General features: G+C 50.0%; 1 protein-coding gene across 6 annotated transcripts in view; it reads right to left on the minus strand.

Moving 5' to 3' along the window:
• Nucleotides 1-2657: 2657 nt before the first annotated feature.
• The window catches only part of ATG2B (autophagy related 2B), an 84075-nt gene continuing 65864 nt past the window's right edge, over nt 2658-20868 (minus strand). For 2 of the 6 annotated variants that reach the window (XM_042990478.1, XM_042990483.1), the window contains 3 exons: nt 20685-20834; nt 3763-3902; nt 2659-3218 (listed from right to left, as the gene is read on the minus strand). In XM_042990478.1, coding sequence (XP_042846412.1) covers nt 3068-3218; nt 3763-3902; nt 20685-20834 — 441 coding nt within the window. In that variant the 3' untranslated portion in view covers nt 2659-3067. The other 4 variants (XM_042990480.1, XM_042990481.1, XM_042990479.1 and 1 more) reach the window with 4 other exon arrangements.

Below are 20868 nucleotides of genomic sequence, written 5' to 3' on the forward strand. Positions count from 1 at the left end.
GCCCAAGGAGACGGACTTCAGATGTCTGGCTTCCGGATCCGTAAGGCAATAAAGTTGTGTTGTTTTAAGTCATCCAGTTGGTGGTAATTTGCCACAGCAGCCAGAGGAAACTCATACAACTTTCCGGTGAGGGTCTCTTGCCCGCCCAAAATTTTCTCCGCTGACGGCTAGGCATGCAGAGATGATACGGCTAGGGGTCCTAACCCCAAGGAACTTGCAGAAATAATTAGAGTATAAAAAAAGAAAACAAGAGAGGCGCCTGAGTGGCTCAGGCGGTTAAGTGTCCAACTTCAGCTCAGGTCATGATCTCACGGTTCGTGAGTTCAAGCCCCACGTCGGGCCCTGTGCTGACAGCTCAGAGCCTGGAGCCTCTGCTTCGGATTCTGTGTCTCCCTCTCTCTCTGCCCTCCCCCGCTCACGTGCTGTCTCCCTCTATTTCTCTCTCTCTCTCAAAAATAAATACACATTTAAAAAAAATAAAAAATAAGAATAGGAGGTGACACAAAGCAGGGTAACTGCCCCCACTGCGTGAGAGGAGGCGCTCAGAGCACAGAGGAACTGGGCCCAGGATGGGTGGCTGGGCGGGGATGGGTCTGGAGGGCTTCCAGGAGGAGGAGACATATAAGCTGAGTCTAAAGAACTAGCAGTTGGCCAAACCAGATGGCAGAAAGGTGTGTTCCAGATAGAAGAAACATGCTCGACCCAGAGGCTGGGAGGCTCAGAGGTTAGGAGGGAGAAGGATGAGGAAGGTGAGGTATAAGGTGGTCACAGAGGGGTTTGAGGCTTGAGGAAGACCTAAGATGCTCAAGGGCAGGGAGGGAAGCATGGAGGCGGCGGAGGAGGGGGGTGCTAAGGGCCCGGCTGAAGCCGGAAGGCATTGATCTAACGTTGCGTGAATTACTCGAGCAACGACTTCCGGCCCCAAACAGGTAGACACTTGGGTTTCCCCAGCGTTGGGGTCCTTCCAGATGGATGGCCATCGTTCAAGGGTGCTGGGGGTACTACCCTCTGACTACGGAGAACGGCTGAATCAAGGAAGGAATGGACTTAGGAGGAGCGGGAGGCAGAACGGATGCAGTTATGGAGCAGGGGGAACGTCTAGGTGACAGAGCGAAAGAACAGGAGGCTGTGGCCACAGATCGAGAGTGTCTGCATGGGACATTCCATCTCCCGCGTGGCCACGGCATCGGGTGGCTGGAACAGCAGAAAGGAGAAGGTCATCGGTGACAAGGCAGTCAAGGAATGGAGCGGTCGAGGATGGCCGCCCGCTGGGTCCTCTAGGCAGGCAGGTGCTGGAAGGGTCTGGGAAGGACACAGCCAGTGGGCCAGGTGCCAGGGGGCCGGTCCTCACGGGGCAGCGGCAAAGACCCAGAAGCCAGTGTTCCTGGAGCCTGGCGATGGTGGTCTAAGAGGCTGGCAGGCGCTGGGCCACTAGGCCCTCGTAGGCCATCCGCGAGAACCCTCCGGCCAGCGCTCCAGCCCCTGGAGCTTTTCCTGGAGAGCAGAGATTGAGGTCAACAAGCAGGATCCAGCCTGCACACGGGTTTAATTTAGATCACATTTAATTTAATTTAGATGTTTATTTTAAAAATATTTTTCTTCTTTTTTTTAATGTTTATTCTTGAGAAAGAGAGAGAGAGAGAGCGTGCAAGTGTGAGTGGGGAAGAGGTGGGGGGGGAGGCGGGGGACAGAGGATCCGAAGCCGGCTCTGGGCTGACAGCAGAGAGCCCGCTGTGGGGTTGGAACTCACCAGCCGTGAGATCACGACCCGAGCCGAAGTCACACGCTTAACTGACTGAGCCGCCCAGGCGCCCCTGGATCACATGGTGTTTAAAAACATATTCGAGGGTTGGTTACCAGTATTTAAATTCCAGATTAAAGTCCCGATTTGGGGACGCCCTTTGGCAGATCTACAACACAGGGTGTGCCTTCTTTCTGGGGCTGATATTTATTGAGTCTCTACTTTGTGCCTGACACTGGGGCAGGCACCGAGAGCACAGCAGGGCCCTCCTGGAGCTGACCTCCGGGTGCTCCACCCCAAGGCACCGATTCTCTGGCCCTGACGACAGGGCACCCCTCCATCGCCTACAGCCCCCTTCCACGGGGCAGAGGCCGGACCCGCCTCCCTGTTAGCGTCCCTGGCTCCAGCACCCACGTGGGCTCCCACTTTCTCTCTGCGAAGGGCCCAGGAGAGACGTGGAGCTTCTTCCCTAAATCCAGCTCCAGCTGTGGGCCTGTCATGCAAATCCACAGCTGCCCTGGCCCCTCCCAATGCACCCCGTTACCCCATCTGTCACGGGCACTGAGTCGCCCTAAGCACCCCCGAATCCCAGCCCGGGGAGACTCCTGGGTGTTGCAACGGACACAGGCGGGTTCTCGTCCTCCGGAGATGAGTCACGAGCTTGACGAGGAGCAAGCAGGAAGCTTTGTCCTACATGCTAGACAGAAAAGGCTTTAAATTCAATTAAAATGAGCGCGGGTCAAAGCGGGGCAATCTGGATAAAATCTGCAAAAATGTGCCGGTTCTGACATTGGACCGTACTTACGCACGATGTAACCATTAGGGCAAACGGAGTGAAACACACAAAGGATCTCTCTGTGAATCCACTACAAGGTTTAACAAGGAAGATACCATCAGGTCGAACCCCTCCACTTTACAGATACGGATGCTGAGGCCCGGAGGTAGGCAGACACTTTCCCAAGGTTACCCAGTGAGCTGGACTCCTGGGACGGGGTTCTGTCTAGACCCAAGGATGCCAGCTAGACTGTGAGGTCAGAGAACAGGGCTCAGTGCCACGGATCCCACCATGGGAATTGTCCTCCTGGTGGCAGACTCCTTGTACCTGGGGCTGGATTTGAGATCATGAGCGGGAAGACAGGCTTACTTTTCAGGAATTCCAGGAGACAGGAAAGTATTAGAAGGGTCAGTTGGGGCTCAGCAAGTACGAGAGCAAGATCCTTCAGGGCTTTCATTGACGGGGAGTTCAGTGGCTGCTGAAATAGCTGCTGGCTCCTGGGCTATATTAACAGGAGTACAGCATCTAAAATGTGGGAGGTGATACCCCATTTAGCTTAGCACTGGACAGCATACATGAAGAGTATCGTGTCCAGCTTTTGGCTCATTCAGAAGAAAGGGGTCAGACTGGCGAAGGGACTCAGTATCATAACCTTCATGACACAGTGAGAGCCTGAGAGGGCTTTCCCGAAGAAGCGAAGACCTGTGGAGAAAGGGGAACAAGTATCTTTAGTGTGACCCCAATAGGACCGAAGAGGAAAAAAAAAATCCTGAGAAACACATTCTGGCTGAGGAAAGAGCTCTCTGATACAGCTGTCTCATGCGAGCAGGGGAGACTGAAAAGAAGAGAGGTCGTTTCTCGGTAGGAGACGTGTAATCCACAGAGTCTGCCTGGGAGGAGTTCAGGAAACAAGGGGGTAACAGAGGAGGTGAGCCCGAGCTGGGTCTTGAAGTGAAACAGGACCGTGAGGGCATTGACCACCCCCCAACAGCCTTTGCCTCGTGTAAGATGTCAGCCAGTGAGATCAAGGGCAAGGCTCGAGATTATCGCAAGACTCCGAGGTCGGTGCTCCCTCTCGGCCACGAGAGTCCACGGAGCCTCTAAACAGGGGAGTGTCCCGTTCAGACCCACATTCTAGAGAGATCGCTCCGCGGGAATACGTGGAATAGGGACGATGGCCTGCAGGTCGTATAAGCTATGTGTCGCCCCCCGCGAACCACCTCCGAACGTACAGAAATAGACCCACCTTAGCTCACAGTTGTGCAGTCGACCACACGGGCTCCTGCCGGGCTGGGCCGCGCTCACGCGTGCACCTGTCATCGGCAAACGGCCAGCCAGCTCTGCTTCCGGGGGTTGAGCGGAGGGCACGGCGGGCACGGAGCCGGCCTCAGGTAAATTAAACATCACCGACAGATTAGGTGCGTTGCTGCAAGGCCGAGGCCCCCAAATCTGACCTCCCCCGTCTAAGACAGAACCAGAGTCGCTGAATCATCCACTGCTTCGACTGCCCTTACTGGGTGTTTCATACACGCCGGGGATTGTGGGAGGCGGGGGTACAGGGGACAATGAAACACTGTCCTTCTCTTAGAGAGGCCGCAGGACGCGGAAGAGACCGGCTAGGGCAGGCTGCTCGGTCTATGGACGGGAAACCTGAAGCCCAGCATGCTTTGCCCCGTCATGGGGTGACACTGGTCGGTGTGAGGTCTGGATGGAGGGCCAGCTCTCGTACCCTGTCTAGCCCCCTCGCCCCGTACAGTGGCTCCCCAGAAAACGCTTCCTGACGATCTCACGGTTCGTGGGTTCGAGCCCCACGTCGGGCTCTGTGCCGACAGCTCGGAGCCCGGAGCCTGCTTCGGATTCTTTGTCTCCCTCTCTCTCTGCCCCTCCCTTGCTCCCACTCTGTCTCTCTTTCTCTTTCTCTCAAAAATAAATAAAAATATTTTTAAAAATTAAAAAAATAAAAGAAAGAATTAAGAAGCCCACTGATACCATATATCTAGGTGACATCACCCAACCGTGCCCTCCTCAGTCAGGAAGGTGACATCGTGGCCCCCATCCCCTGACTCCGATCTGCCTCGCTTAGTTCCAAACAGGCAGGAAAACTGTCCTCAAACCCCAGCTCCTATTATCTTGCCCATCTCTTCCTCCAAGGGACTCAAATTCCAAATATCTGTTACTCCTTGGGCAAAACCATGAAAGCCCGATGGCGAAACGCCAATCCGATTCCCGAGGGAGTGTTCACAAAATCCTTAGTAATACCTTAGCAAGTTTTGATCCGGGGTTTCTTGGCGATGTGGACGTTTGGGGCCACACAGTTCTTTGTGGTACGGGGGAGGGGGGTGGCTGTCGGGGGGCATCGTAGGGTGTTCAACAGCATCTCAGACCTCCAGCCTCTACCACTCGATTCCAGAAGCCCTCCCCCAGTGCGACAACCAAAATGTCTTAAGATATCAATTACCAAATGTCTTCCGGGAGCGAGATCGCCCCTACCCCGAGCTGAGAACCACATTTTAACTCGCGTGATCTAGTTATTCAGCAAGGGCCTCAAGGAAAGGCTGGTGATCTGGGGGGACTGCTCGGAGGTGGTGGGGCTTCAGCCCTCGTAGGACAGAACAAAGGGAAGGGGGGAAGCCACGGGGCCAGGTCCGCGCAAACAGGTCAGAAAGATTAAATAGCCAAGCATGTGAAACCACTGAGAACCACCTCCGGCATGCATTACACACACAGTAAACATTTGCTGGTATCATTACAGCTGTCTCTCCTCCAGCCCAAATAGTGACACGGGTTTATAGCAGCGCGTCACGGATCTGGGCATCATTCCCTGGTGCTCAACAGTAAATTCCTCCAGTCAAGCCCTGTGGCTTCTCCCAAAGTCATTTTCTCTCCATCAGCCTAGAGCCAACCTTGGGGTGGGGGGAAGGCCTGAGGCCGGAAAAGGGGAAACAAAGGAAGCGAAGAATGAGATTCAATTATAATGTGCGAAGGATCAACCCTTTAAGTAAAGACAGGATCCGACAGGACTTGGCCAAGGGTTAGGTGATGGAGAAGAGCTGAGAGATGCGGAACGTGATCTTTATTTAAAGTGCTGATATTTGGGGGATGGCTCGGTCGGTTGAGCGTCCGACTCTTGATTTCAGCTCAGGTCGTGGTGCCGGGGTCATGGGATCGAGCCTCTTGTGGGGCTCTGCACTGAGCACAGAGTCTGCTTGGGATCCTCTCTCTCCCTCTCTCTCTCTCTGCCCCTCCCCTGCTCACACACTCTCTCTCTCTCAAAATAAAAAACATGTTTAAACATAAAGTAGAATAAAATTAAAATACAGTGATGATGTTTCCGGGGGTCACCCGGATAGCTCAGTCTGTTTAAACGTCAAGACTCTTGACTCAGCTCGGGTGTTGATCTCAGAGTTGTGAGTTCCAGCCACGCCAACAGCATGGAGCCTACTTTTTAAAAGGCTAATGTTTTGAGGTGCCTGGCTGGCTCCGTTGGTGGAGGACCCCATTCCTGATCTTGAGTTCAAGCCCCATGTTGAGCACAGAGCTTACTTAAAAATATAAAGGCATTACCTGTTTAAAAACTAAAACTAAAATGTCGATGTTTTGGTGATCACGGATGTTGGTGCATTCATTTGTGCTTTTTAAAAGCATTGCACTAAATTATTATCTTGATTACTCATGCACCAGGGCCGGCGCATCCCGCCTCCCAGCCCCGAGGGGCGGGGTGACCGGGCTAGGGGGCTGCATTTCCAGCAAAGAAATGAACCTTAAACAGGCTTCTGTTTTAGACTCACCCTTAGATACGCCTGCGGGAAAAACAACCAAAGATCTTTATCTGAATATAAAACGCATTTCCATTATTTCATGCCCTAAATATTCCCTTATCAGCCTGTTGTGACAACCACACCAAGCCCCAGGCATTGACAGTTGGCCCTGGTGTGTTCTACCACCCAGGGGAGTATTTCCAGGGAGAAATTGTGAAATAAAAAGCCATTTTCGTGTTTAATTTAAGCAGTGCCCTCCACCAAGAGGACGCCTGCCACGGGACAAGCCTGGCTAAACGATTGGGATAGTTAGGATTTTTCCCAAACCTTCCCACGGGGCGCGGGGGTCGGACTCCGCGCAGGCTCAGATGCGCGGCCGATGCGGGCTGGCTCCGAACTCGGTAGTTGCTGAACCAAAGTTCCACTCGGGAAGGGAGCGGGCGCCCCCTGCTGGCCGAGGGGGAGGCTTGCTCTTTCCCCACAAGGGATCCTGCACAGATTTCCAAAGCCCTTAAAAAAAAATTTTTTTTTTTAATGTTTACTTATTTTTCAGAGAGAGAGAGAACGAGCAGGAAAGGGGCAGAGAGAGAGGGAGACACAGAATCCGCAGCAGGCTCCGGGCTCTGAGCTGTCAGCACAGAGCCCGACACGGGGCTCAACCTCATGAACGGACAGATCATGACCTGAGCTGAAGTCAGATGCTCAACCGACTGAGCCACTCAGGCGCCCCTCAAAGCCCTTGTTTTAAAGGGTTACTTACAACAGATCAGTTCCAAAGCGTAACAGAATATAGAAATGGGAACAGGCAATGATTTCTCTGGAACGCGGTTGTTTAAAGACGTCTTTGGAAGAAAAAGATGTTTTAATGATTAACCTTGCTAGCGGGTATATGTTAGTAGGTACCACTTCAACCAGACAGCAATTGGCAAACAGACACCCAAATTTTAAATGGGTATATCATTGACTCGGTTGTTCCCCCTCGTCTGATGTGTTGAACAGATAAGTCACGGAGAATCTGAGACGCAGCAAAGTTAAACAACTTACTCAAGGTCAGTCTTTGGGATGGAGAGTGGCTAAAACCCCGATTCAGCAAGTAAGACATAAAGGCTAAGAAAATGGCTTTCAAAGTGAAAGCCCGTATGAAGATTATTAAGAAGGGTTTTGAAGGGACCTCTGGATGACTCAGTCGGTTAAGCGACCGAGTCGTGGTTTCAGCTCAGGTCATGGCCTCACGGTTTGTGAGTTCGAGCCCCACCTCGGGCTCTGCGCTGACATCGAGGGGACTGCTTGGGGTTCTCTCTCTCCCTCTCTCTTTGAGCCTCCCCTGCTCGTGCTCTCTCCTCTCTCAAAATAAATCAATAAACTTAAAGAAAACAATAAAAAGGGCTTTGAAGAAAATTGTATGTGCTGAAGGGGAAAATTTAAAAAAAGTAAAACTTTGGTTCATACTGAAATGGAAAAGAGGGGTGTTTATGGGGCTCCAGGAGAGTCCCTCATAAATGAAGGGAGATTTCTCACCGTGGAGTTGTTGCCACTGATACTGAAATGAAAATAGAGTGGAGTGGAGAGGGGGATTGTGCCTAACTTGTCCCAAATATTAAAGGCATTCTGGAGTAATAGCCTTGAGGTCTCCAGCCCTCTAAAATTAATTGGGCCACATCTGGGCTGACAAATGCTCCCATTAGGGTTTTGGAAGCAGAACCAGAACCTTGCAGGGCACCCGGCTGGCTCAGTCGGTTAAGCGTCCGTCCAACTTCGGCTCAGGTCACGATCTCACAGCTTGTGAGTTCAAGCCCCTTGTCAGGCTCTGTGCTGACAGCTTGGAGCCTGGAGCCTGCTTCCAATTCTGTGTCTCCCTCTCTCTCTGCCCCTCCCCTGCTCATGCTCACTCTCTATAAACATTAAAAAAAAACAAAAAAAGCCTAGTACCTTGCACCAAGCGGTCCTGTTTCCCTTTATACCTCAGTGGAATCTAAATTTAAAAGCATATTTTGCCCTCTGCTGAGAGCCTAGAAATTCTTCCTCTAAGGACGTGAGAGGTTTCATTTTTCTCGGCTGTCCCCAAACCCGAAAGACTTTGACTCCAGCACCCTCTTTGACTTTTATTTCCAAATGCTACCCAGGATGCACCCCTTAAGTCAAATTCCCCTGTAACCAGGCAATCCTGAACACGAGGCTAAAAAGGAAGCCGGCTCCCCGTAGCGATCCTGAGGCTTCCCCAGATCTGTGTTTAATGCCTGGAAAGCCAGGTCTCTGAACGGCTGTGGGGAGAGAGACCCGAGTGGTGTCTTCAGAAGCGGGTATTCCAATTCTAAAACCTCTCTGGGTAGCGTCTGCTCCTTTCTTTGGCTTTGTGATATATTACTTGATTTCTCAAGAGCAAAACATTGATTTCCATTTGATAAGGGACAAATGGCTGGAATGATTGTGTCTAATCGATGTCTTCCCACTGGGTTCTGAGCTCCCCAAGAGCAAGGGGACATCTTTCATCTCTAGCCTGGGACATTGCACATAGGAGGCATTCAGGAAACATCTAATGCTCACATGATACTTACACAGTGTGTGAGACACTATTCTAAGCACTCTGCGCCTATTAACTCACACAATCCTCATAATAACCATATTATTATCGCTGTATAGGAAACTGAAGCCCAGAGAGGTCAAGCAACTTCCCCAAGGCCACACAGCTAACAAGTACTGAAGCCTGGGTTCGGCCCTAGGCAGCCTGACTCTCTAAAATCTAGATTCTTGAGGAGCCTGGGTGGCTCAGTCAGTTAAGTGTCCGACTCTTGATTTTGGCTCAGGTTAAGATCTCACGGTTTGTGAGTTCGAGCCCGGCATGGGGCTCTTTGCCCTCCGCACGGAGCCTGCTTCGGATTGTCGGTCCCGCCCCACCCTCTCTCTCTCTGCCCCTTCCCCGCACGTTCTCTCTCTCTCAAAATAAATAAACTTAAAAAATAAAATAAAATCTACATTCTTAGCCACTATACCAGTGGCTCCCAAACTTGCCTGCACACGAGTCACCCGGGAAGCGTCAAAAAAAAAAAAAAAAAAAAAAAAAAAAAGCCCCAGGTGTTGTGATTTTATTGGTCTTGGGTGTGGCCTGAGTTTCTTTTAAAAGTTTTAAAAGATCCTCCAGTGACGCGGACGACTCTGGAGGACGGTGACGTGACACCATCCTGCCTCGTTACTCGGCACATCTTTCTGCTGAATTCAAACTGCACCACGTGGAACCGCTTTCAGGAGTGTAAACAAGCCAGGGAGGAAAACAAAAATCCAATTCTGGTGGCGGCAAATTAACGTTGGAATGCAACGAACTGCTTGTAACTCCACTCGGTAGGCGCTAACAGCACGGGTCCGCAGCCACATTCTTGCAGCGGCGTGGCCAGCACCCCCGCCCCCAGACCCCGACTTCCTTCTTCCCTCCTAGGCTCACACCAAGGCCACACTGCCAGGTTGGCTTCGAGCTGGGCGTGGTCACGTGACAGGATTCGGACCAATAGCCTGCGGGCAAACGTCCCCAGCTTCGAGGCTGGCCTCCTCAATCCCCGCCTGGGAGAGGGGAGGCAGAGCCACAAGATGGGGGGAACCTGGGGTCCTCCAGTACCCTAGAGGAGAGCTGCCAGACATCGGGAGCACCAGCTGGACTTGATGTGAATGAAAAGCGGTTGGGATTTGGGGGGGTTTCATCTGTCATTAGTGACCAGTGTTCCCGGACTAGCAGATGGTGTGCCTGTGGGTGGGTCACTTGTCCTAAGCATCGGTTTCATCACCTGCAGAGCACGGATACAGGTGAGAGGATGCTGGAAAGCCCGGTGGCTCACAGCTGCCCCCCACCCAGGGGCTCCGGCAGCAGATGGGAGGTGGGGGGGGGGGGCGGGGATTTGTCCCTCTGGCCCCTCTGACTACTTGGCTGTGCGAGGCCACCGCTGTGTCGGGCACCCCCTCTCCTTCGGAGGCAGGCTCTGAGAGCCTCTCTCTCCCTCTTCCCTCCAGGCCCGCAGTGAGGCTTAATGTTGCCTCGGTGTTGCTCAAAAAGCGAGAAATCACCACCGCCTCCTGGCTGAGGCCCAGGACAGACCCAGAGCTGAAAGTGAAAGGGACACCAAGGTCCCTGTGGGTCTCCCCAGCCCCCGCCCACCTCTGCTGAGTCAGTCCCTTCCTTACAGCCTCCTGGGCGCCCTGAGTGGCCATCTGCCTCCTGCCAGGGCCCCGGCTGATGCGGAGTGTGGACGCCCCATGGTTGAGTGCTGAACACAGTCGGCACATAGTGAATACCGAACAGAAATTGCATTTTCATCTATTTTACATATAGTTATAGATTTGTATTGCTTCTTAAATACTGCTAAAACCAGGAAAAGAGTAAAATTGCATCGAATAAAGGACTTCAAGTACTAAATCGTGTGATCCTGGGCGCCTAACTTTGCTTCTCTGGGCTTCGTTCTCAACGGCACAGTGACCGGAGGGTTATATGACCCCTAAGGTTCATTCGGTCGTTCGCTCGCTCATCCATTCACTGGGCCCTGATGCCTTGGTTCTGGGCAAGGCCTGTGCCAGGCACCAGGTGTATGCGCACCCTGCCCTCACGGAGGGGGTCAGACAATCAGGAGTGAAACAAGTCCATTTGGGTTCGTGAGAGGGACCACAAACGTTTGTTATGTTTTAAGGAGGGTGTGCGGGGACAGAGAATGAAGTAGGTAGGGTGGCTGGCCCGGTCTGAAAGTGGTAACCTTTAAGCTGTGATCAGGAGGAAGCAGGCAGAGCATTCTAGAAAGGAATGTGGGAAGGCTCTTAGGCCCTGTTCTCGCTCCAGGCTGCACATGACCTCCCCGTGGTCTGTCCCAGGCGGGTTCTGCCGCCCAGGGGACACTTGGCCATACCTGCAGACGTCTTTGGCTTTCACGACTAGGGGGCGGGTGCTACTGGCATCTACTGGGTCAGGCCAAGGATATTGCTAAACACCCTAAAATGCCCAAGAAGCCCCCTCGACGATGGATTATCCAGCCCCAAATGTCAAGATTGCTAAGGTGGAGAGACCCTGACTTAGCCCCTTTCGCAGATTTTTATTTAATTGGTGCAGAGTGGAACCCGAGCTTCAGCATTAAAAAAAAAAAAAAAAATCTCCAAGTGGCTCCAACCCCTGCAGCCAGGGATGCGACAGAACCGAATGACTAGCACGGCCGGTGCTGAGCCAGGCGAGGGGAGAGAAGCTGGCAGTGCAGGGGAGAGACGGAGAAGCAAGTTGTCCTTGCCTTGGGCTCAAGTCCTCGAAGGGTCGTGGATCTCCATCTTCTAGCAAAATTCCTTTCTTAGTTTCCTAACGAGTGACGAGTTCTCACTAACTCAGACAACTGTGCAAGTTCCCCTGCAGTGATGTCTTAGGATGGGCATGGGGTCTGAGAGTCAAGCCGTGTGACCTTGGGAAAGGTTCTCTGGACTTCTCTGAACCTGCTTCCTCCTCTGGAAACCAGGGACTGTAACAAGCGCCTCTCCGAGGGGCCCTGAGGGTGACAGAGCGCCCAGGTGCCACGAGCCCCGGTCACAGAAAGCATCTCACAGAGGCTGCCGGCCCTCCTTCACAAGAGCCCTGTGTGGAGCATGATGGGACTTTCCCCTGGCAGCTCAAAGTGGATGGTGATGTAGTGACATCTGTCACATCAAAACCTCTTTTAAAGCGTTGCCTTTAAAAGCGTTTAACAGGACATCTGGGTGGCTCAGTCGAAGTGTCAACTTCGGCTCAGGTCATGGTCTCGCGGTTCATGAGTTCCAGCCCCACCGTGGGCTCTGTGCTGACAGCTCGGAGCCTGGAGCCTGCTTCAGATTCTGTCTCCCTCTCTCTCTCCCCCTCCCTGACTTGTGCTGTGTGTGTGTGTGTGTGTGTGTGTGTGTGTGTGTGTGTCTCTCAAAAATAAACATATCAAAGTGTTTCTTTAAAATATCTCTTTTATAAAGCTAAAAATGTTCCTCCAAATAGAACAGATTTATCAAGTATTTAACTAGGTCCCTAAGACCGAAACAGCAAGGTATGTTTGCCACAAGTCCACATTGTAGGGATAATAGAGTGATTCATGCCCTAAAGGGGGCAGGAGTGGCACATTTTAAAATGACATGCCCTGCATATCCGAGAGCAGGTGGATACACGATTTGCTATCGCGAGGACCCAGATCATAGGAACACTGTTTCTCGTAAACAGGATCTGACACAGACCTACACCCCACCCCCAAACGTATTTTATACAGGTTTTGGGAACAGTTCTTGGCGAAAGACAATAGTGTTTAAAGCAAACTCCAAAGAGTAAATGTTTTTCTTCAAGAGTTCTCTTCATTTCATAATATTTTCAACAGTCACACTGACAAAAAGTTACATTTCCACAAAAATACTCATACAGCATCGGTATTCTTAAAGTACTCACATCCAAAATTACCTTAGGGGAAACTAGGAAACTTAGCAACGAGTACACAACATTGCGGTGAGATTAAATTCAATCTCTGAAGTCGGGATGGATTCACAGAAGAGCCGAACTTGGTGCCCCTTCCAAATTCCACCATCAAAAAGCAACCGGTCCTGGGTGATCGGCGAGTTCTATAGAAACGAGAGAAGACGAATCCAACTAGAAACTAGAAGCTGCCATTTCATATATACAAAATACGTGTCGAACAGCAAGATAAACACATTTCTTAAAGCGGGGGCTGCTACGTCAACAACGCACTGCCCTGGAGAGAGGTCACGGAGCCAGCCAGCGTCACACCTGCCACCTCCTGACCGTCAGCAGGGGGCACTCGAAACCAAGGTGCCCATGGTTGGCCCAGGAGGCAAAGATCTCGAACACCAATGTTTTTGAAAACTGCTGACATCTCGAAATGGGAATCGTTGGCACTCAAATTTCTCATCCCCAAAGCAGCCCATCGTGATGGTGTTAGAACACCTCTACCTCCGGTGTGCAGACTACAATGAAAGGAAAATACTCCCCGCGTAAGCGGGCTGATGACAGCTGTGTTTATGAAGTCTACTGAGGGGAGCGGTGTGCCTGGCTGACCCCGACGATAGGGACTTAAATTGGCATCAAAGCACTCAGCTATTGTTATATGAAAAGACTAGCAGAAATGGGCTTGCTCGACAAAAGATTTTTTTCCCCTACATTAACTCTACGCTATATACATAACCTTCCTCGTTAACACCTAAGACTCACAAATTCGTATTTGATTTATTCTACTTGATATCAGCTGGCTTGTCTAATCCACCTGCAGATACAAAGAGGGTCACGAGTTTTTGACAGTCCCTTCCTTTCGAGCTTAAAGAACTTTCTCGACCTGGTCCCTAAGGTCCCAAGCGGGTTAAGAGGATGGGAGGGGAAACAGAGTAACTGCTCACGACCCCTGCCACGCTTCCTCCCCACAATTCTGAGGGAAGACGCCCAATGCAGGTGTAAGAAAACGGAAACAAAGGCCGGTGATTCAAGTCGAGGCCCGAAGCTCTCCACAGCGGTCAACCCTGAAGCCAGTTAGCGCAAGTGTTCTCGTTGCAAACTGCCGGACTCCGACACTGCCCGCTGTCTCTGCGCTCTGGTGAGAGTGCGCACAGCGCACAGAACCCGAACCAAACACGCCGGGACACGCGGCCCCCGCATGGGAGAGACAGAGTCGTCTAGACGACTTAGAAACTGAACCGAGGCCCCAAGCCTACAGAACACAGCTTTCAAAAGGGGACGATTACAAAGTAAACAGGACTTTACTGGAAAAGTGACACACACAGCAGGAGGCAGGAAACACCGGTGTTTAGTATTTTTTGCCATTTTAGGCACACGGCTGCTTGGAAAGATTTCTTAAAGCGAGTTTTGCGTTATAAAAACATCGATGTTAAATACGTGCGCGTAAGCGGGAATCCAAATTGGACCCAAACGTGGCTAAAATGGACGTTTACTGCTCTAAAAGAAACACTCGGTCTATCCTAAAAGGCAAATCTTAAAGTGGATGCCCTACTTGTAAATAACAGCAATCTGGGGACAGAGAGGGCAACTGGGAGTGCAAGTCAGTCCCCGTTCAAGAGAAGGTACCGCCATGGACTTCGCGGTCTTAACTGAGTGGTCCTCACACGTCTCTGGAACACTGTCTGTCCTAAGACTCGCTGACGGATCTCGGTCAAGCTTGCTCGCTGGACTCCTTGGGGAGATGCCCGTTTGGCCGCCAGGCAGCACCAAGCAGACGGACGCAGTCCACTCCGTTCAGAACCGCACCTCAAAAGTCAACCACGCGGCCACCGCAGCCTCTCAAATGCAGCACTCGGGAGAGATCCCAGATCTAGAGGAGCCCACGGCTGCCGTGGGCGCTTTCGGCGCCATCAGCGCGAGGTGTCGCAGGACTGGGGCCCTCTATCAAGCGCTACATCCCACACCGCCATTCACACACACGCACACACACACGCCCTCATCAGCCAAAAATCTGTTGGGCTCTGTCACCCAAAACCCCCTTAGTTTACAGGCAGACGCCGAGACTGAAGAGAAATCAAATGTCTTGGCCACATCACCTGCCTAGTGAGTGCGGACCTGGCAGCCCAAGGGCCCTGCCCAACGGTCTTCTTACTGCGTCGTTGCGACATAAAAGCTGGAAGAGACATTTTTTTTTTTTAAGAGAAAAAATAGAAGATACTTAATAATGCAGAAGGGTTCAGATATGACCTACATAAACATCTCCAGCAAAGACCATCTGGATTAAAGAGGCAACGAACAGAACCTCGACACTGGACCTTTCTGAGGCAGGTTTCCGGTTCCCAAACAGAGGCTGTGGACAGCAGGTGCAGGAGCACAGGACACAGGCCGTGGAGAATACGTTATGGAGATGTAGGTCAAAACAGGATTTATAAACCGAATGTGTCGAAAAACCAGTCTATTTACAACTCAGTACAAAGAAGAGGATGGTTATTTCTCCCTATGCTGTATCTAACTGAACTTAAATAATCAGTGTAACTACGGAAAATGTAAAGCTCTTTTATATTTTAAGTTGAATCCAGTTTGTTTGATTCGTCATCACAGATAACATACACAGTATGCTCTGTTTTAAGGAACCTGGAACATGGTGGGGTCGGTGAGCAGGGTGGTCGGAACATGCCCCCAAAGCAGGCTGAGGCTTCGTGGTGATGAACGGGTGTGGCTAGTGTTTCCTCGGGATCCCATTTTACACAGACTGCATTTTACAGGCGCAAAGTAAAAGAAAGTTCCGTGACACTTAAACAGGCGCTTCTCTGAGTTTTTTCAACAGTACAAAGGAAAACAGAATAAAAATTAAACACTGTTTAACACAACCTTCATCAATGTTAAAGGCCCAGATTTTTGGTCTACGTTGCCCTCTTGTTCAGAGAACCTAGAGAATGAAATCAATTCCACATCATTTTTCAAACCCCTGGCTGAGAAGCAGTTCTGAAATCCAAACTCACATCCGAGACGTGAGTCTCCCCACTCTGGGAAACGAGAAGTCCCATCATGCAGCTGTAAACACTGGACAAAGTCCCCCACTTGCTTTCTGCCAGATCAACCGAAAGTCAAAAATGGAGTTCTTGCGGACAACTTCCCTCTCACTCCTAGGTAAGGATTTCCTTGCTATGAACCAAAATCAGTTTTGAGAAAGTGTCCCAGGTATCTTGGGATGGATCCTAGTACTGCATCTATAAATATGCTCTAAGACAAGCAAAATATTCATGGAAGCATAAAACAATTTTACCTTTAAATAAAAATACTTTATTCATTCCTGACAGGTTATCAAAACGTACATCGTTAACCAAGTAAAAACGGTATACTTCGAAATAGCTGATTAGGGCATATTTGGAGGATTTTTGGTTAATTTCACAAGAGTAAAAATCATTTCCAATCTCCCTCTCCACACAGTCCTAACAAGCCTGCACTGTCCCTGCTGAAAACTGAACATATAAACAATCATATGGGCCCCAGTTCATTATAGAGTGCACATTTTCATTTACACTTCAAATAAATGGAAGTCATTACGTTTGAGTTATTAGCTTCCTTCGCCAAAAACACTCAGTTTACTCCTCTTTATAGTTTGTGAAAAATCTGTAAATTACATAACGAATGTATCTCGACTTGTATTAACCTAAACGCACACGCACACGCACACACACACAGAAGATAAAGTGCAACACAACAGAACACGTCTGCGACATTCACGTTCTCAAACTCCCACAGAAAGGTTTTCTGAGGAAATGGAAATCGTGTTCTCAAGTGCACGGACACTAACTCCAACCGACTAGGTTAGTTATTCCTCAGTGATATTTATATTAAGATCCTATTTGCTTTGCTCTCCCTGGAGCCTCGGTCTCTCGTTCTCCATGAAAGTCTCGAAGCTGTGGTTCTTTTTCAACCTTGAGAAAAATCAGCTCCTCGGGGCAACATAAATGGCCCTTTCAAAGCGACAGGTTTCCGAACGCTCCACTGTAACAGGCGGCTTCCAATGCTCTCTCGTCTCCAGCAAGGAGAATTGTAGCCATTTCGATAAAAGCAAGCGTTTCACTCACTCGGCAGCCAACGCTTAGGACTTCTGACGCCAGCCGCCAAACGTTTCTACAGGCAAGTACCAAACGAGCCCTGAAACGTCACAAGTTTTTGGTTGCGTGTTTTTTTGATATTAAATTATTCAACTGAGAAACGCTTTTGTTCCTGAGATGAGCACAATAAAATTAAATGAGTTCCCTCTGAAGCTGCCGACGGGACGCTATGCTCCTTGTTTCCCCCCCCCCCGCCCCGCGCTGTCTTCACGAAGAGTCACGTCTGAAAAATCAGTCTTCCCCGTGGCGCCATTTCTGGGACTCGTCCTGCCGAACATCTGGTCTAATTTGGTTTCTCATGCCACCTAATACATTTGATGTTGCTTCTGTGGCAACGATCAGAGGCTTCACCACCGCGGGAGGAATCTGGCGCAGGACCTCGCCCACGGCGCCGGTGACCCCTCTGCTCTCGTGTTCTCGAGCTGCAGTTTCGTAAATAGTCTGAGCCGTGTCTGTAAGTCCCTGAGAGGGAGAGAGGAGAGAAGGCCAGAAAAATCTCTAAATTTTCCCGCAGTACACAGCTTTAGCAGAGTTCATCAACAGTATGCTTGCAACTAGACCAAAAAAAATACCCACCGTGCTTTTGAGATAACCCAGGATAATTATATTAATGACAAAATTCTAAGGGAAAATAAAAGGCAATTATTATGATTTAGTATTTTGTTGTGACACGTGTGTGTAAAAAATACAGCTAAACTACAATTTCACATAGGGAAGCTTAAAGAAATATTTAATGATCCAAGAGGAGCCCTCCTGGCACTATTAATCACTCTAGTTAAATCAAACTTAGCAAACAAAGCTTCCGGAATAACATAATCTCAAAAGAAATATGGTGATAGTTCTTCCGATCCAACCATAACAAGAAAACCTAATTCTACGAAACTCCAGAAAATTACTTAATTTGTTTTAAATTATCGTCTATTTACTAGAAAAGATAACCATGGAACATGCACTTAAGAGAAAAGGCGAAATACAACATCTTACTGGGTTAAACAGAAAAAAATCTGAGAACATAAAGCAGGAACATGTTTAATAATTTTCTGTAGCATGTTTCCCTCTTCTAACTGTGTAACATTAAAATAATGACTGTTAACCTTTAAAGCTGGATATGTAAAGGTGTGGATCAAACCGAGCTGGTAAAATTCAGGCATGACTTTTGACTTGTCTAACTCCGGACCCCTCCCTGCAGGGGACACAAGTCCCTGTTCCGGTGTGGCCGTTTCAGGAGGGGCACAGCGCAAGGAACTGCGGGCTCTCCGGGGAAATCAAGGAAGCTGTCTTAACCCAGAATCCTGCCATCACTCTGACGGGCGAGCAAGAGTACCCCTCCCACCCGCCACAGCAGGCAAAAGCATGGAACACCGGAGAAGGGAAAGTACAGAAGAAGAAAAAACAAAAACAAAAAACCAACCATCTAAGTGCCATTTTTTACAACCATCTAGTACATACAAGAGAGAAAAGGCTCCGTTTATCCATTCGCCCCACCACCTCCCCGCTCCTCCCTCGGCCCCCCTCCGGGTACTAGCTGACGTCACCCGGCAAGCCCCACCAGCAAGTGTGGAGACGACAGAAGTAAATTCCATCTCAGCTCCGGCACTTAGGCGCTGCCTTCAAGTCCTTCCGATGGGGAATTTCCACGGTGTGGGGACTGTCGAGATTAAATGCCACGACGCGCCTAACGACACCAGCACGGCAGGAACCTCGTATTCACTAAGCGTGTTCCGGGTCACCACCACCACCCCCGCCCTCATCACAGCTACCTGCCTCCCGCGAGGGGGAGGTACGTAACCCGGGGTCGGCCGACTTCCTCGGGAAAGGGCCAGAAGGCAAATGTTTGTGGGCCACACAGTCTCTACCGTACATGCTTTTTCTTTTTGTCTTCTTTTTACGATCCTTCAAAATTGTAAAAATAACCCTGAGCTAGAAGGTCCACCCAAAAACGGGCCGGGGCCAGATCTGCCCTACAGGCTATGGTGCGCAGAGCCCGGATCTAGAGGAGCAGCCTTTCTGTGAAATACACGGGGTATGTTCTCTCAATCTTTGAGTTACTAACATCTAAAAGGGAAAAGACGCGTTTATCGCCATGTAGGTGCCTCTATTTAAAAAGTTTTTAACACAGAATTGAGATCCGTCTACAGGGTGCTCACTGTTCACACCCTCCCTCCCCCAGTCTCATCCTGACAGTTTGAGAGAAAGAAGAGGACGTGGCAGAGCCGAACACCCAGGTTCCAATCCTGACCCACTCTGACCTGCCCTGTTCCACTGGGGAGCTGTTCCCACAGAGCCGGTCCTCAGGGCTGAGCAAGGAACGCCACCTACCTTTGATGGTCGCTATACAGCTGGGACAAAGTAAACACATAGATATTTTTTTTAATGAACACAGATTAAGTTGGTCAAGCTTTGTGTAAACTGTAAAGTGCCCCATATCCAAGTGCCATTACATCTGGCTTTCAACGGCCCCCACTAGGCCTTGAACCCCAGAATCATTTTACAAACCTGATTTCTAACATGACTACATGTTAGATAACTAGCCCATCCTGATATCTGCAGGAACAGGTCTGACCAGTAATTCTCTCTATTCTCCCAAATGAATCTCCTCTTAAGAAAGGCAAGTGGTCTTACTTATTCCACTAATACATGTACTGGGGGCCCTACCTCAGTGGTCATCCGACTGTTCGGGACCAGAGGCTACTTTGTCAGGGAAAAGACCGTCCTAGGCACCTGTGCCTGTCCGAATATGATGGGAAAAAAAGATCTTTAATGAAATCCTAATATATGCATCATGAGTACAACAACCTCAAACTTCATGTCATATTAAAAAGAATGTCCCCAACAAGGCCCATAAAGAACCGGGATTCACTGGCGCAACTAAACTGCAATTTGGCAATACTTAATAAGGGTCAGGATTCGAACAGCTACACATAACCTCTTGCACAAATAAAGGGACATTTATATGAACATTCCTAAAGCAGTGTTTTATTTTTTTATTTTTATTTTTTTAACATTTATTTATTTTTGAGACAGGGAGAGAAAGCATGAACGGGGGAGGGTCAGAGAGAGAGCGAGACACAGAATCTGAAACAGGCTCCAGGCTCTGAGCTGTCAGCACAGAGCCCGACGCGGGGCTCGAACTCACGGACCGCGAGATCATGACCTGAGCCGAAGTCGGATGCTTAACCGACTGAGCCACCCAGGCTCCCCTAAAGCAGTGTTTTTAGGGCAAAAATGGCAACTGTCTACCAACAGGGAAATACGGTCATACAGTAAAATGCTGTAAGACAGTTTAAATTAAATGTACACATACCAACATGGATCGATCTTGAAAGGCAGACGTTACACAGCGATACATACACGGTGATGCCATTTATGGCGACTTTCAAAATATAAACAACAGTACGTGTTGCTCAGGAATACATACATGATAAAACTGCAAAAACGTGTACAAAAAACCACGTACCGCCTTCAGGACAGTGGAGGCATGGGATCGGGACGAGAGTGAGCGGCTCACCTGAAAAGCTGTAAAAGCTGCACTTCTCAACAAAGCTGAGCAACTACAGCGCAGTGTGACTCCCGTGTCACAGCCGGCCGCGGAGGGCACGTGCTGGTCTCCGTGACCCAGCCGGCCTCTGCACGTAAGGAGAATCGGTCTTTCCTCTGGATCATGACCCCTCTTGTGAGCCCATCACTACGTGGCCCCAGTCTCTGACCTCATGCAGATATCTGCACTCGCTACTGGGAGCAATTCGAAGTCCACTCTCAGGGATTGTCAGGAACAAATCCCAACCATGGAACGCTCGTTAGACAAAAGCCAGGAAAGCATGCCAGCTGCTTCCGCCTCATCCTCTCAAATACCACTCACCTCTTTCACAACACTGTAGGCCTTGGCCACACCTTCCCGCAGGTCCACTGGCTGGTGGGCCAGGCGGTGATGAGGAAACCTTTTGATCTTCTTGGGCTCGATAGAAAGGGTCCCAGGAGACACCATGTCATAAGCAGTCTCTGCTGCTGCCTGGATCATTTTATCAGAAAGAATGAATCAGAGG

Source organism: Panthera tigris, chromosome B3 (genome assembly GCF_018350195.1).
Source record: "Panthera tigris isolate Pti1 chromosome B3, P.tigris_Pti1_mat1.1, whole genome shotgun sequence".
Classification (NCBI taxonomy): domain Eukaryota; kingdom Metazoa; phylum Chordata; class Mammalia; order Carnivora; family Felidae; genus Panthera; species Panthera tigris.